Raw genomic sequence first — 13,133 nt, 5'->3', positions numbered from 1 at the left:
GGGGAAGCCTCACCTGTGGATCCTCCCAACTGGCCCAAGGGCACTCCCATCGCTCCACATGCCTCATTCACACATGCTTCCACCCTGTGGCCAGTTCCCTGTGCATGCTCCCAGTGGCAGTGAGCGAGTTTTGGCAAATGGCCAGTAAGCATGTGTAGAAAGCCAGCTAGAATCTGTGGGCAAGGGAGAGACCACAAATGAGCTTTATTGCCACCCTTGGGAAAACAAAATGGAGGCTGTCAGCTTTTGGCCTGGTGTGTTGGAGGATCAAGAGAAGGCATACAAGCTTGAGAATTTTGCCACAGAGGGAGAAAGCAAGGAGCTGGTGTATCCATAGAAGATCTGAGAAAATCCCAGCATCCCTACCAGAGCTGTTGGAAGGTTTTTCTCTCCTGAAGGCAGTTAATAAAGTTCGGAGGAGGTAACTGCTATTTCAAATGTGAGGACAGCAATGCAAAACATCAAGGAACATGAAAAATCAAGGAAACATGACAGCATCAAAAGATCACAACAGTCTTCCAGTATTGGATCCCAAAAAACATGGAGATCTGTGATTTATCCAACAAAGACTTCAAATTAGCTGTTTTAAGGAAGCTCAGTGAGCTACAAGATATGGGGATATATGTATATGTATAGCTGATTCACTTTGTTGTACAGTAGAAACTAACACAACACTGTAAAGCAATTATACTCCAATAAAGATGTAAAAATAAATAAATTAATTAATAAGAGCTGAGAACTTCCCAAATCTGGGGAGATATTTGGATATCTAAGTTTGTGAAGCTCATAGGTTACCAAACAAACTCAACTTAAAGCCATTCTCTCCAAGACACTGTATTATCAGGCCACCTAAGATGGCTGTTCTCTTGCTCTCTGTACATCGCCTGCTCAACCAGTCCCTGCTTCACCTACACCCTACTCACATAACTGACCTTCCCTCTTAATCATAGAGCCTAATCAGTAAATGCCTATATACTTGTACCCCCTCCCCCCTCCCCATCTAGTGATTGTTCTAATCTTTAGATCAGAACATCTCCACCATGATAGCTTATCAAAGGGGCAGTAAGGGGCGTGCTCCTCTGCTCATTCCCTGGTAACTGATGAGCCAACCTGACATCAATTCCCCCTATAACTGGTAACCTTCCTCTCCCCCTGGTAGTGAAGACCACTGCCATGTCTTGCCCACTGTCTGCTGCACACAGTGGGGTGTCACTCCAGGACCTTGCTTCAGACATGTGAGTTCCCTGTTTAATCCCATTAAACTATTGATGTCTCTGTTGCTGACTCTGGGCTCTTTCTTCCGTCTTGAGGCTGGGCAAGTACAGGGCTTGCATGCATACAGGGTATGGCTCAACAGACACATTATGATAAAACTGTCAAATATAAAAGGCAAAGTGAGCATCTTAAAAGCAGCAAGAGAAAAGGATTATAACTTGTAAGGGAATTCACATAAAGCTATCAGTAGAATTCTCGACAGAAACGATACAGTCCAGAGGAGTAGGATGATATATTCAGAGCACTGAAAGGGAAAAAAAAAAACCTGCCAGCCATAATACTCTATCTAGTAAAGTGGCACTTCATATATGAAGGAGAGGTAAAGACTTTCCCAGACACAAAAAAGCTGAGGGAGTTCATCACCACTAGACCTGCCTTACAAGAAATGCTGAAAGGAGTTCTTCAGGCTGAAACAAAATTATACTAATTAGTAACATGAAAACATATGAAAATACACAACACTCTGGTAAAGGTAAGTATATAGTCAATTCACAAAGGAAGGCCACAAGAGAGGAATTAAGGAACAAGAGAACTACAAAACAGTTAGAAAACAATGACTAAGATGGCATTAGTAAATCCTTACCTATCAGTAATCACTCTAAATGTAAATGGATTAAATTCTCCAATCAAAAGTCATAGAGTGGACTTGCACAAGCTTCTTAGATAGCCTCATCCACCAGAGGGCAGACAGCAGAAGAAAGAAGAGCTACAGTCCTGCAGCCTGTTGAACAAAAACCACATTCACAGAAAGACAGACAAGATGAAAAGGCAGAGGGCTATGTACCAGATGAAGGAACAAGATAAAACGCCAGAAAAAAAACTAAATGAAGTGGAGATAGGCAACCTTCCAGAAAAAGAATTCAGAATAATGATAGTGAAGATGATCCAGGACCTCGGAAAAAGAATGCAGGCAAAGATCGAGAAGATGCAAGAAATGTTTAAAAAAGACCTAGAAGAATTAAAGAACAAACAAACAGAGATGAGCAATACAATAACTGAAATGAAAACTACACTAGAAGGAATCAATAGCAGAATAACTGAGGCAGAAGAACGGATAAGTGACCTGGAAGACAGAATGGTGGAATTCACTGCTGCGGAACAGAATAAAGAAAAAAGAATGAAAAGAAATGAAGACAGCCTAAGAGACCTCTGGGACAACATTAAACGCAACGACATTCACATTATAGGGGTCCCAGAAGGAGAAGACAGAGAGAAAGGACCCGAGAAAATATTTGAAGAGATTATAGTTGAAAACTTCCCTAACATGGGAAAGGAAATAGCCACCCAAGTCCAGGAAGTGCAGAGAGTCCCATACAGAATAAACCCAAGGAGAAACATGCCAAGACACATAGTAATCAAATTGGCAAAAATTAAAGACAAAGAAAAATTATTGAAAGCAGCAAAGGAAAAAGGACAAATAACATACAAGGGTTAACAGCTGATTTCTCAGCAGAAACTCTACAAGCCAGAAGGGAGTGGCATGATATACTTAAAGTGATGAAAGGGAAGAACCTACAACCAAGATTACTCTACCCAGCAAGGATCTCATTCAGATTTGATGGAGAAATCAAAAGCTTTACAGACAAGCAAAAGCTAAGAGAATTCAGCACCACCAAACCAGCTCTACAACAAATGCTACAGGAACTCCTCTAAGTGGGAAACACAAGAAAAGAAAATAACCTACAAAAACAAACCCAAAAACATTAAGAAAATGGTCATAGAAACAGACTTATCAATAATTACCTTAAACGTGAATGGATTAAATGTTCCAACCAAAAGACACAGGCTTGATGAATGGTTACAAAAACAAGACCCATCTATATGCTGTCTACAAGAGACCCACTTCAGACGTAGGGACACATACAGACTGAAAGTGAGGGGATGGAAAAAGATACTCCATGCAAATGGAAATCAAAAGAAAGCTGGAGTAGCAATACTCATATCAGATAAAATAGACTTTAAAATAAAGAATGTTACAAGAGACACGGGAGGACACTACATAATGATCAAGGGATCAATCCAAGAAGAAGATATAACAATTATAAATGTATATGCACCCAACATAGGAGCACCTCAATACATACGGCAACTGCTAACAGCTCTAAAAGAGGTAATCGACAGTAACACAGTAATAGTGGGGGACTTTAACACCTCACTTACACCAATGGATAAATCATCCAAAATGAAAATAAGGAAACAGAAGCTTTAAATGACACACTAGACCTGATAGATTTAATTGATGTTTATAGGACATTCCATCCCAAAACAGCAGATTACACTTTCTTCTCAAGTGCTCATGGAACATTCTCCAGGATAGATCACGTCTTGGGTCACAAATCAAGCCACAGTAAATTTAAGAAAATTGAAATCATATCAAGTATCTTTTCTGAGCACAATGCTATGAGATTAGAAATGAATCACAGGGGAAAAAAAACGTAAAAAACACAAACACATGGAGGCTAAACAATACGTTACTAAATAACCAAGAGACCACTGAAAAAATCAAAGAGGAAATCAAAAAATACCTAGAGACAAATGACAATGAAAACACGATGATCCAAAACCTATGGGATGCAGCAAAAGCAGTTGTAAGAGGGAAGTTTATAGCTATACAAGCCTACCTCAAGAAACAAGAAAAATCTCAAATAAACAATCTAACCTTACACCTAAAGGAACTAGAGAAAGAAGAACAAACAAAACCCAAAGTTAGCAGAAGGAAAGAAATCATAAAGATCAGAGCAGAAATAAATGAAATAGAAACAAAGAAAACAATAGCAAGGATCAATACAACTAAAAGCTGGTTCTTTGAGAAAATAAACAAAATTGATAAGCCATTAGCCAGACTCATCAAGAAAAAGAGGGAGAGGACTCAAATTAATAAAATTAGAAATGAAAAGGGAGAAGTTACAACAGACACGGCAGAAATACAAAGCATCCTAAGAGACTACTACAAGCAACTCTATGGCAATGAAATGGACAACCTGGAAGAAATGGACAAATTCTTAGAAATGCACAATCTTCCGAGACTGAACGAAGAAGAAATAGGAAATATGAGCAGACCAATCACAAGTAATGAAATTGAAACTGTGATTAAAAATCTTCCAACAAACAAAAGTCCAGGACGAGATGGCTTCACAGGTGAATTCTATCAAACATTTAGAGAATAGCTAACACCCATCCTTCTCAAACTCTTCCAAAAAACTGTGGAGGAAGGAACACTCTCAAACTCATTCTATGAGGGCACCATCACCCTGATACCAAAACCAGACAAAGATACTACAAAAAAAAGAAAATTACAGACCAATATCCCTGATGAATATAGATGCAAAAATCCTCAACAAAATACTAGCAAACAGAATCCAACAACACATTAAAAGGATCATACACCATGATCAAGTGGGATTTATCCCAGGGATGCAAGGATTCTTCAATATATGTAAATCAATCAGTGTGATAAACCATATTAACAAATTGAAGAACAAATATCATATGATCATCTCAATAGAGGCAGAAAAAGCTTTTGACAAAATTCAACACCCATTTATGGTTAAAACTCCAGAAAATGGGCATTGAGGGAACCTATCTCAACATAATAAAGGCCATATATGACAAACCCACAGCAAACATCATTCTCAATGGTGAAAAACTGAAAGCATTTCCCCTAAGATCAGGAACAAGACAAAGATGTCCACTCTCACCACTGTTATTCAACATAGTTTTGGAAGTCCTAGCCACGGCAATCAGAGAAGAAAAAGAAATACAAATTGGAAAAGAAGAAGTAAAACTGTCACTGTTTGCAGATGACATGATACTATACATAGAGAATCCTAAAGATGCCACCAGAAAACTACTAGAGCTAATCCATGAATGTGGTAAAGTTTCAGGATACAAAATTAATGCACAGAAATCTCTTGCATTCCTATACACGAATGATGAAACACCTGAAAGAGAAATTAAGGAAACACTCCCATTTACCATTGCAACAAAAAGAATAAAATACCTAGGAATATACCTACCTAGGGAGACAAAAGATCTGTATGCAGAAAACTATAAGACACTGATGAAAGAAATTAAAGATGATACCAACAGATGGAGAGATATACCATGTTCTTGGATTGGAAGAATCAATATTGTGAAAATGACTATACTATCCAAAGCAATCTACAGATTCAATGCAATCCCTATCAAATTACTAATGGCATTTTTTACAGAACTAGAACAAAAAATCTTAAAATTTGTATGGAAACACAAAAGACCCCGAATAGCCAAAGCCATCTTGAGGGAAAAAAACGGAGCTGGAGGGATCAGATTCCCTGACTTCAGACTATACTACAAAACTACAGTAATCAAGACAATATGGTACTGGCACAAAAACAGAAATATAGATCAATGGAACAGGATAGAAATCCCAGAGATAAACCCACGCACCTATGGTCAACTAATCTATGAAAAAGGAGGCAAGGATATACAATGGAGAAAAGGCAGTCTCTTCAATAAGTGGTGCTGGGAAAACTGGACAGCTACATGTAAAAGAATGAAATTAGAACACTCCGTAACACCATACACAAAAATAAACTCAGAATGGATTAGAGACCTAAATGTAAGACCGGACCCTATAAAATTCTTAGAGGAAAACATAGGAAGAACACTCTTTGACATAAATCACAGCAAGATCTTTTTTGATCCACCTCCTAGAGTAATGGAAATAAAAACAAAAATAAACAAATGGGACCTAATGAAACTTCAAAGCTTTTGCACAGCAAAGTAAACTACAAACAAGACGAAAAGACAACCCTCAGAATGGGAGAAAATATTTGCAAACGAATCAATGGACAAAGGATTAATCTCCAAAATATATAAACAGCTCATGCATGTCAATATTAAAAAAACAAGCAACCCAATCCAAAAATGGGCAGAAGACCTAAATAGACATTTGTCCAAAGAAGACATACATATGGCCAAGAAGCACATGAAAAGCTGCTCAACATCACTAATTATTAGAGAAATGCAAATGAAAACTACAATGAGGTATCACCTCACACCAGTTAGAATGGACATCATCAGAAAATCTACAAACAACAAATGCTGGAGAGGGTGTGGAGAAATGGGAACCCTCTTTCACTGTTGGTGGGTGTAAATAGATACAGCCACTATGGAGAACAGTATGGAGGTTCCTTAAAGAATGAAAAATTGAATTACCATATGATCCAGCAATCCCACTACTGGGCATATACCCAGAGAAAACTATAATTCAAAAAGACACATGCACCCTAATGTTCATTGCAGCACTATTTACAATAGCCAGGTCATGGAAGCAACCTAAATGCCTATAGACAGACAAATGGATAAAGAAGATGTGGTACATATATACAATGGAATGTTACTCAGCCATAAAAAGGAACGAAATTGGGTCATTTGTAGAGACGTGGATGGATCTAGAGACTGTCATACAGAGTGAAGTAAGCCAGAAAGAGAAAAACAAATATTGTATATTAACACATATATATGGAACCTAGAAAAATGGTACAGATGAACCAGTTTGCAGGGCAGAAATAGAGACACAGATGTAGAGAACAAACGTATGGACACCAAGGGGGGAAAGCAGCGGGGGGTGGTGGGGGTGATGGTGTGATGAACTGGGCGATTGGGATTGACATATATACACTGATGTGTATAAAATTGATGACTAATAAGAACCTGCTGTATAAAAAAATAAATACAATTCAAAAAACCAAAAAACCAAAAACAAAAACCCAGAATAGCTATGAATAAATTTAACCAAGGAGGTGCAAGACATGTACACTAAAAACTATAAAACATTGTTGAAAGAAATTAAAGAAGACTTTAAGAAATGAAAAGATTTTCTGTGCTCATGGATTAGAAGACAATATTGTTAATACGGCAATACTTCCCAATTTGTTTTTTACACATTCATTACAATACTTTTTAAAATTCCAATCTCTTTTTTCACAGAAATGAATAAGCTGACCCTGAAATTCACATATGGAATTGCAAAGGATCCCAAATAGCTAAAACAATCCTGAAAAAGAACAAAGGTGGAGGACTCACACTTCCTGCTTTCAAAACTTACTGCAAAGCTACAGAAATCAATAGTATGGTTCTGAAATAAGGGAAGATATATCAATCAGTGGAATAGAATTGAGAGTCCAGAAATAAACCCATACATCTGTGGTCAGTTGATTGTCAGTAATGGTGCCAAGACCATTCAGTGGAGGAAAGAAGAGTCTCTTCACATATGGTGCTGAGACTACTGGATATCCACATGCTAAAGAATGAAGTTGGACTCCACCTTCACACCATGTACAAAAATTAAGTCAAACTGGTTTAGATACCTAATTGTAAGAGAGAAAACTATGAAACTTTTAAAAGAAAACACTTGAAGAGTTTAGTTGTATAATTACTGCTCTCTTATAGCCCTTTTGTGGTATGTTGTGGTGAACTTCAGTGACTGGATGCTTCTGTGGGTCAAAATTATCTTTTCATCAACCTGTCTCAAGTGCTTTGCACAGAGTTGGTGCTCAGTAAAGTCTGCTGATCAAATGAATGGAAGAGACAATGGCAGTTTCAGCCATACTGAGGTTTACCAAAAAGATTTTAGATTGTCGGAAACTATTTAGGTGTCCTTGTTGTGTGCTTGAGTGCTGCAAGTGTGAGTGTCTTCCCTGGGCCTTTTCTTTCACCAAAACAGAGTTTAGAGGGCATGTTAAGAAGTTCTCCCCAGCAACAAGTAGTTGTCATTTGTACATCAGATAACTTGGGCATGTCGCCAGTGTCTTTAAATTTGACTGTTATTGCTGACAAAATGGATGCGTAGCCTGTTTTTTAAAAAGTATATATATTAAGCTAATTTTAAATTTTGGAATGTTTGTTAAAGTATAGATCCAGCCTCAGTTTGAACACCTCTAATGACATGGAGCTTAGTACTTCCCAAAGCAGATATCATTGAACTGCTCTTACTATTGAAAGTTATAAAGTTCTTCCTTATGTTGATCAGGAAATCTTTTCCTTTAAGTTTGTACTTGTTTCTCCAATGGAATCATGCGAAACAAGTCACATATTTGACATAGTAATGCTGTCTCTTTCAGCTCTATATCCATTCCTCTTGACCCAAAGTAAATGTTATTCACCCCAGCATTTTAATATACTGTACAGTTTACTTTTGGGTAACTTGCACCACTGACAGTTTGTGTGAGTTCTGGGAATGCAAATGAATTTCAGTATTATTGTAGGTAAAATACAAACCAAGCTGACTTGTAAGCAGCTGCCTTTATAGGGTAATGTTGAAGTTTCCTTCTTGCTCCAAAATATACCTCCCACTAGATGGTACAACTCTCACGTTATTTTTATTTTTTGGTTCAGTGTTGAATTTTCTTGGTAAAATGCAAACATGTGATACAGGTTGGCCATCATTTTCTCCTATTAATACCATAGCATAGATTAGTTCCATCAGATTGGAGCCATCTAGCAAGGTGATGTGGCTATGAGACATAGGATGAGAGGGGTTTGAATGGGAGGAATAACACAGAAATGCTGGAATAGGTAGGCTAGGCCTTCACTAGAGATGTAGGGAGAGGAGAGGAACTCTGGGAATGTACCTTATTACCTCCTTTATAAGTTTTCTCTGAACTAATCTGGCATAGTAAAATTTTAAATCTTTTGCTCCAAAGAGTAGATATTAGATATGATTATTCCATTTCAGAGCTAAATAGAATCGCTCAAGGAAATAATTTCTGTTTGGGATCCTCTACATGGCTATGTGTCCATCTTGCCTTCTGGCAAATTCTTATTTATCCTTCAAAATACATATGCCATAGAAAGGCTTTTGCAACCCTGCTCTCACTCCATCCCAGGTAGTTAACAACTCTTTTATGCCATTCTTAGGCATAATTTTTTTGTTGTACCATTTCACTGTATTGTATTGAATTATTTGTCTGCTTCACTGGACTCTGATTCCTTGAAGACCTAGACTGTACCTCATTCTTTTCTGTATTTCCAGTGCCCAGATAGTGCTCATCAGTGACTGGCATATAGTAAGTGTATGTTAAATGCTCATAGAGTAGAGTTGTATCACAGGTAAAATATCTCTTGCAAACATTTGTAAAAGCATTAGTCTCACCAGACATGTATTAGGCAAGAGTTGGAGAGTAGAAAACAAAGGTGAGTAATAAGATAGTCAAGAATCCCTACTTACAGTCTCTGGGGCAGGTGACAGTCATCTGTACATAATTCTTACACAGTAAGATTAATGTTATAATACAGGTGCTTTGGTTTTTGGTTTGCATTGTGAAGTCATAATGTAATGCATGCGTAAGACAAAAAAAGAAAAGTCATGAAACGTCTTAATTCCAAAGGATGTAGGCCTCTGGAAGCTCAAATGTAATGGATTAAGGGAGAGACTATATTTAATTTTTACTCCTTGCATAGGAATCTAGTGCATTGCTATGCATTTTATAAGTACTTAAATATTTGTTTCATGGCTGATTTAGATTGCTTGAGGAGAGGTTTGGGCCTAATCAAAGGAAAAAAATGTATTGTTTGTAAAGGTGATTTAATACTGTATCCACCCTATTCAGGAAGGTGAGGTGTCCCTACATCTCTCTAAGCATGAGTGAAATAGCCATTGGTCTTGCGTTACTTAGGCAGGATCTGAGTTTGGAAACAAAGACTTAAACCAGATGTCCTCTCTGGAGAACTCCCTCTCTCTTTGGACAGGATTTGTTCTTAGAATGTATTTTGTTAATAAATGAATTCATTTTCTATTGTAGCTGCGTGGCTTTGAAAGCACAGAAGACATTGTCATTCTTTTTCCTTAGCAATCATGGGCTACTTTTGACTACTTGTCTTTTATTTATTCTCTTTTAGGAACCTAAATTCCAAGATGGAAAGGAGTCAGAGCTGCAGTGACACTGGTCAGGACAGAGCGAAGGGCAGACTGAGAGCAGCCCCAACCAGCAAAGCCAAGGTAGACCTCAGACACAGGCTTCCTGGGCTCTCCAGTCCCGTCCTGCGCACGGCCACAGGAGAAACTGTTCCAGATGAGAAGAGGCAGAATGGGTCCTAGGCATACTAATTATGTTGGAGAATTTTATAAAATACATGTGAAGGAAGAGAGTTTGAATTAGTAGCCAGAGAAGTGGAATGAGGGCCACTAGAAGAACCTTCTTAAAAGTTCTGGATGAGTTTTTTTTCCCCAGAATTTTCAATTTCATTAATTGTTTCAAGTATGTAGGAATTTCTGCAAATGGTGGGTGCATTCTAGGTTAGGGATTGTCCACATTTTTTAGGTTCATATGACCCTTTATCCCTTTTCTTACCCTTTTCCTCTCTATCCCTCTACCATCAAGAAGGAATTACGAAGAAAAAAAAATATGTATATGTATGTATGTATCTGTAATCTTTTAAATCTCTTTCAGGTCACAACCATGACCCCAGCCTCCAACCCTATCATTGGTGTCCTCTTGTCCACCCAAAACAACCGCTGCCTCTCGGCCCCTGACTTAACCATTGAAAAGCGTCTGCCCTTCAGCTCCCTCTCATCCTTGGCTTCCTTGCATAAGCCAGAGCGCTCCATCAGCCCTGAGAGCAACGACAGCATCTCCGAAGAACTAAACCATTTCAAGCCCATTGTCTGCTCACCATGTACTCCTCCCAAGAGACTCCCTGATGGCCGTGTACTGAGTCCCCTCATCATCAAATCAACACCCCGCAACCTAAACAGAAGCCTGCAGAAGCAGACTTCTTATGAGGCCAGTCCACGGATCCTCAAAAAGTGGGAACAGATCTTTCAGGAGCGACAGATCAAAAAGACCCTTTCGAAAGCCACCCTCACCTCCCTGGCTCCAGAAACAGGGGAAGACTTACTCGTCACTGAAGTTACCCATTCTAGCAAGGAGAAGCCACTTCTGGCTTTAAATACAAGACTGTCCAGTGGGCAAGTACTCTCTGAGTATACAGGACCTACCCCCACTGACCTTGATTATTTCCCCTCTGTTAGCCAGACAAAAGCAGAGCAGGGCAGTGACAGTAAAAGGAGCACTGAGATCCCATTAGAAACCTGCTGTTCTTCAGAACTTAAAGTGGGAGCCAGTGGGACTTCTTTGGAGAGAGAGCAGTTTGAAGGGTCAGGGTCATCCCCAGATGCCAAGTTAGATAAAACCTGTATAACAACAACTATGAAAATCTCAGCAGTTAATTCAGTGCTACCTAAAAACAGTGTTTTGGGCGGGGTCCTCAAAACAAAGAAACAGCTGAAGACAGTGAATCATTTTGATCTGCCTAATGGTGTTCTGGCAGACAGCCTAGGTGAGGAGGCGCTTCCTTCCTTGCGTCGGGGCAGGAAAAGACGCTGTAAGACCAAGCACTTGGAACAAAATGGCTCCCTTAAGAAACTGCGACAAAGCGGTGGTGAGGTGGGTCTGGCCCCAGCAGACCCAGTACTGCGAGAGATGGAGCAGAAATTGCAGCAAGAGGAAGAGGACCGGCAGCTCGCTCTGCAGTTGCAGCGCATATTTGACAATGAGAGGCGGACTGTGAGTCGGCGAAAAGGAAGCGTGGATCAGTACCTCTTGCGGTCCAGTAGCATGGCTGGGGCCAAGTAGCACCTGACGAGCAGTGTTACCTATTTTTCAGAGGTCTTTGGGCTTGATCATTTACCCTGAAGAAATGAGTGTTCTCACTTTGGGTTTCTTTTCATGGCAAAACACTGTCTAGCATGATTCTGAGAGGCCTCGGGCCTTTGTAGTGTATATATCCAAGGAAGCTGCATCTCTGCCTCCCTGTGACCCAGGCCAGAAGCGCTCCTCACCCACTAAGTAACCCACCCCTTAGGGCGTCTGGGCCAAATCTGGCAGCCCCTACTTGGGGTGAGATTCAGGAGCACAATGGCGGGGTTAGAAATGGTAGAGGAAGAGGGGACACACCTTTTCAAACTGACAGACCTCCTGACTTCCTTCAGCAGGTGTTGTTTTAAATCAGCCATGCAGATAAAAATTAGTTCCATCTTTTTTCAAAGAAGTGGAACAGTGTAGTTCTTTGGCAGATCCAAAAAGATTATGTTCCCCCTTCTTACCCTTGCTGCAAGTAAATATTCCTAATTAAATCAGTTTTTATGCTTCTACAAAGTTAATTTACATTCCTTGTTTAAAAAAATAACATTTGATTAATGCTATATAGTTGACAGACCACATTCATAGTCATTGTTTAATTTGGTCTTTTCAGGAGACCTAACATGTAAGTGGTATTAGTCCCATTTTTAGATGATGAAACTGCAGTGCAGATGTTCAGGTTCTCTCAACTACTAAGGGCGTAGCCCAGACTGACTGCTGGGTCTCCCAACGACAAATCCCATGGATTTCCCACACTTAAGAGGTTGCCATAATGGACAGCGATCCAAGGACGTACCAGGGGAGCCTAGAGAAAGCTAGCTGGGCTTTGAATGTTGATTGTGCAAAATCCACATGCAGATAATTGAGATTGACTGGAAGTGTAAACATATACTGTGCAATTATCCCCATCCCTACAGTGTACAGCCTTCTGTTTTCCTGGGGTTCCACTGTTAGATAAACTACGATTGGACTTCATTGTTACTCTCCATATGGCCAAGAGTTATCTGCAGTGTTGATCTAAAATCCAAAAAATTTGCCCAGATGTCAGGCAAGAACAATACTGAAACTCCCTACTGTGGAAACAAGGAATCTAGCTGGATGCAGCTGGTAAATTCAGTCCCATGGACCTTTGGGGTTTATTTTCCTTAGCAGCTGACACCATGTGTCTTTTGCATCTCTGGTGGTGCTTGGTGCTTCTGCCCATCTGGGCTCATTGAGAGTAGGGATTAAGAT

General features: G+C 39.5%; 1 protein-coding gene across 1 annotated transcript in view; it reads left to right on the top strand.

Moving 5' to 3' along the window:
- Positions 1-11,894, top strand: part of RNF169 (ring finger protein 169) — a gene marked incomplete at its 3' end in the record, with an annotated part of 79,744 nt that extends 67,850 nt beyond the window's left edge. Inside the window, exons 5-6 of the mRNA XM_079707703.1 lie at positions 10,159-10,258; positions 10,710-11,894. Of these exons, the coding sequence (XP_079563829.1) occupies positions 10,159-10,258; positions 10,710-11,894 (1,285 nt within the window). The remainder of the gene's footprint in view (positions 1-10,158; positions 10,259-10,709) is intronic.
- Positions 11,895-13,133: the final 1,239 nt, after the last annotated feature.

This window comes from Hyperoodon ampullatus, assembly GCF_949752795.1.
Source record: "Hyperoodon ampullatus genome assembly, chromosome: 7".
Classification (NCBI taxonomy): Eukaryota; Metazoa; Chordata; class Mammalia; order Artiodactyla; family Ziphiidae; genus Hyperoodon; species Hyperoodon ampullatus.
The sequence above is the reverse complement of the archived record's forward strand: the minus strand, read 5'-3'. Positions and strand labels throughout refer to the sequence as shown.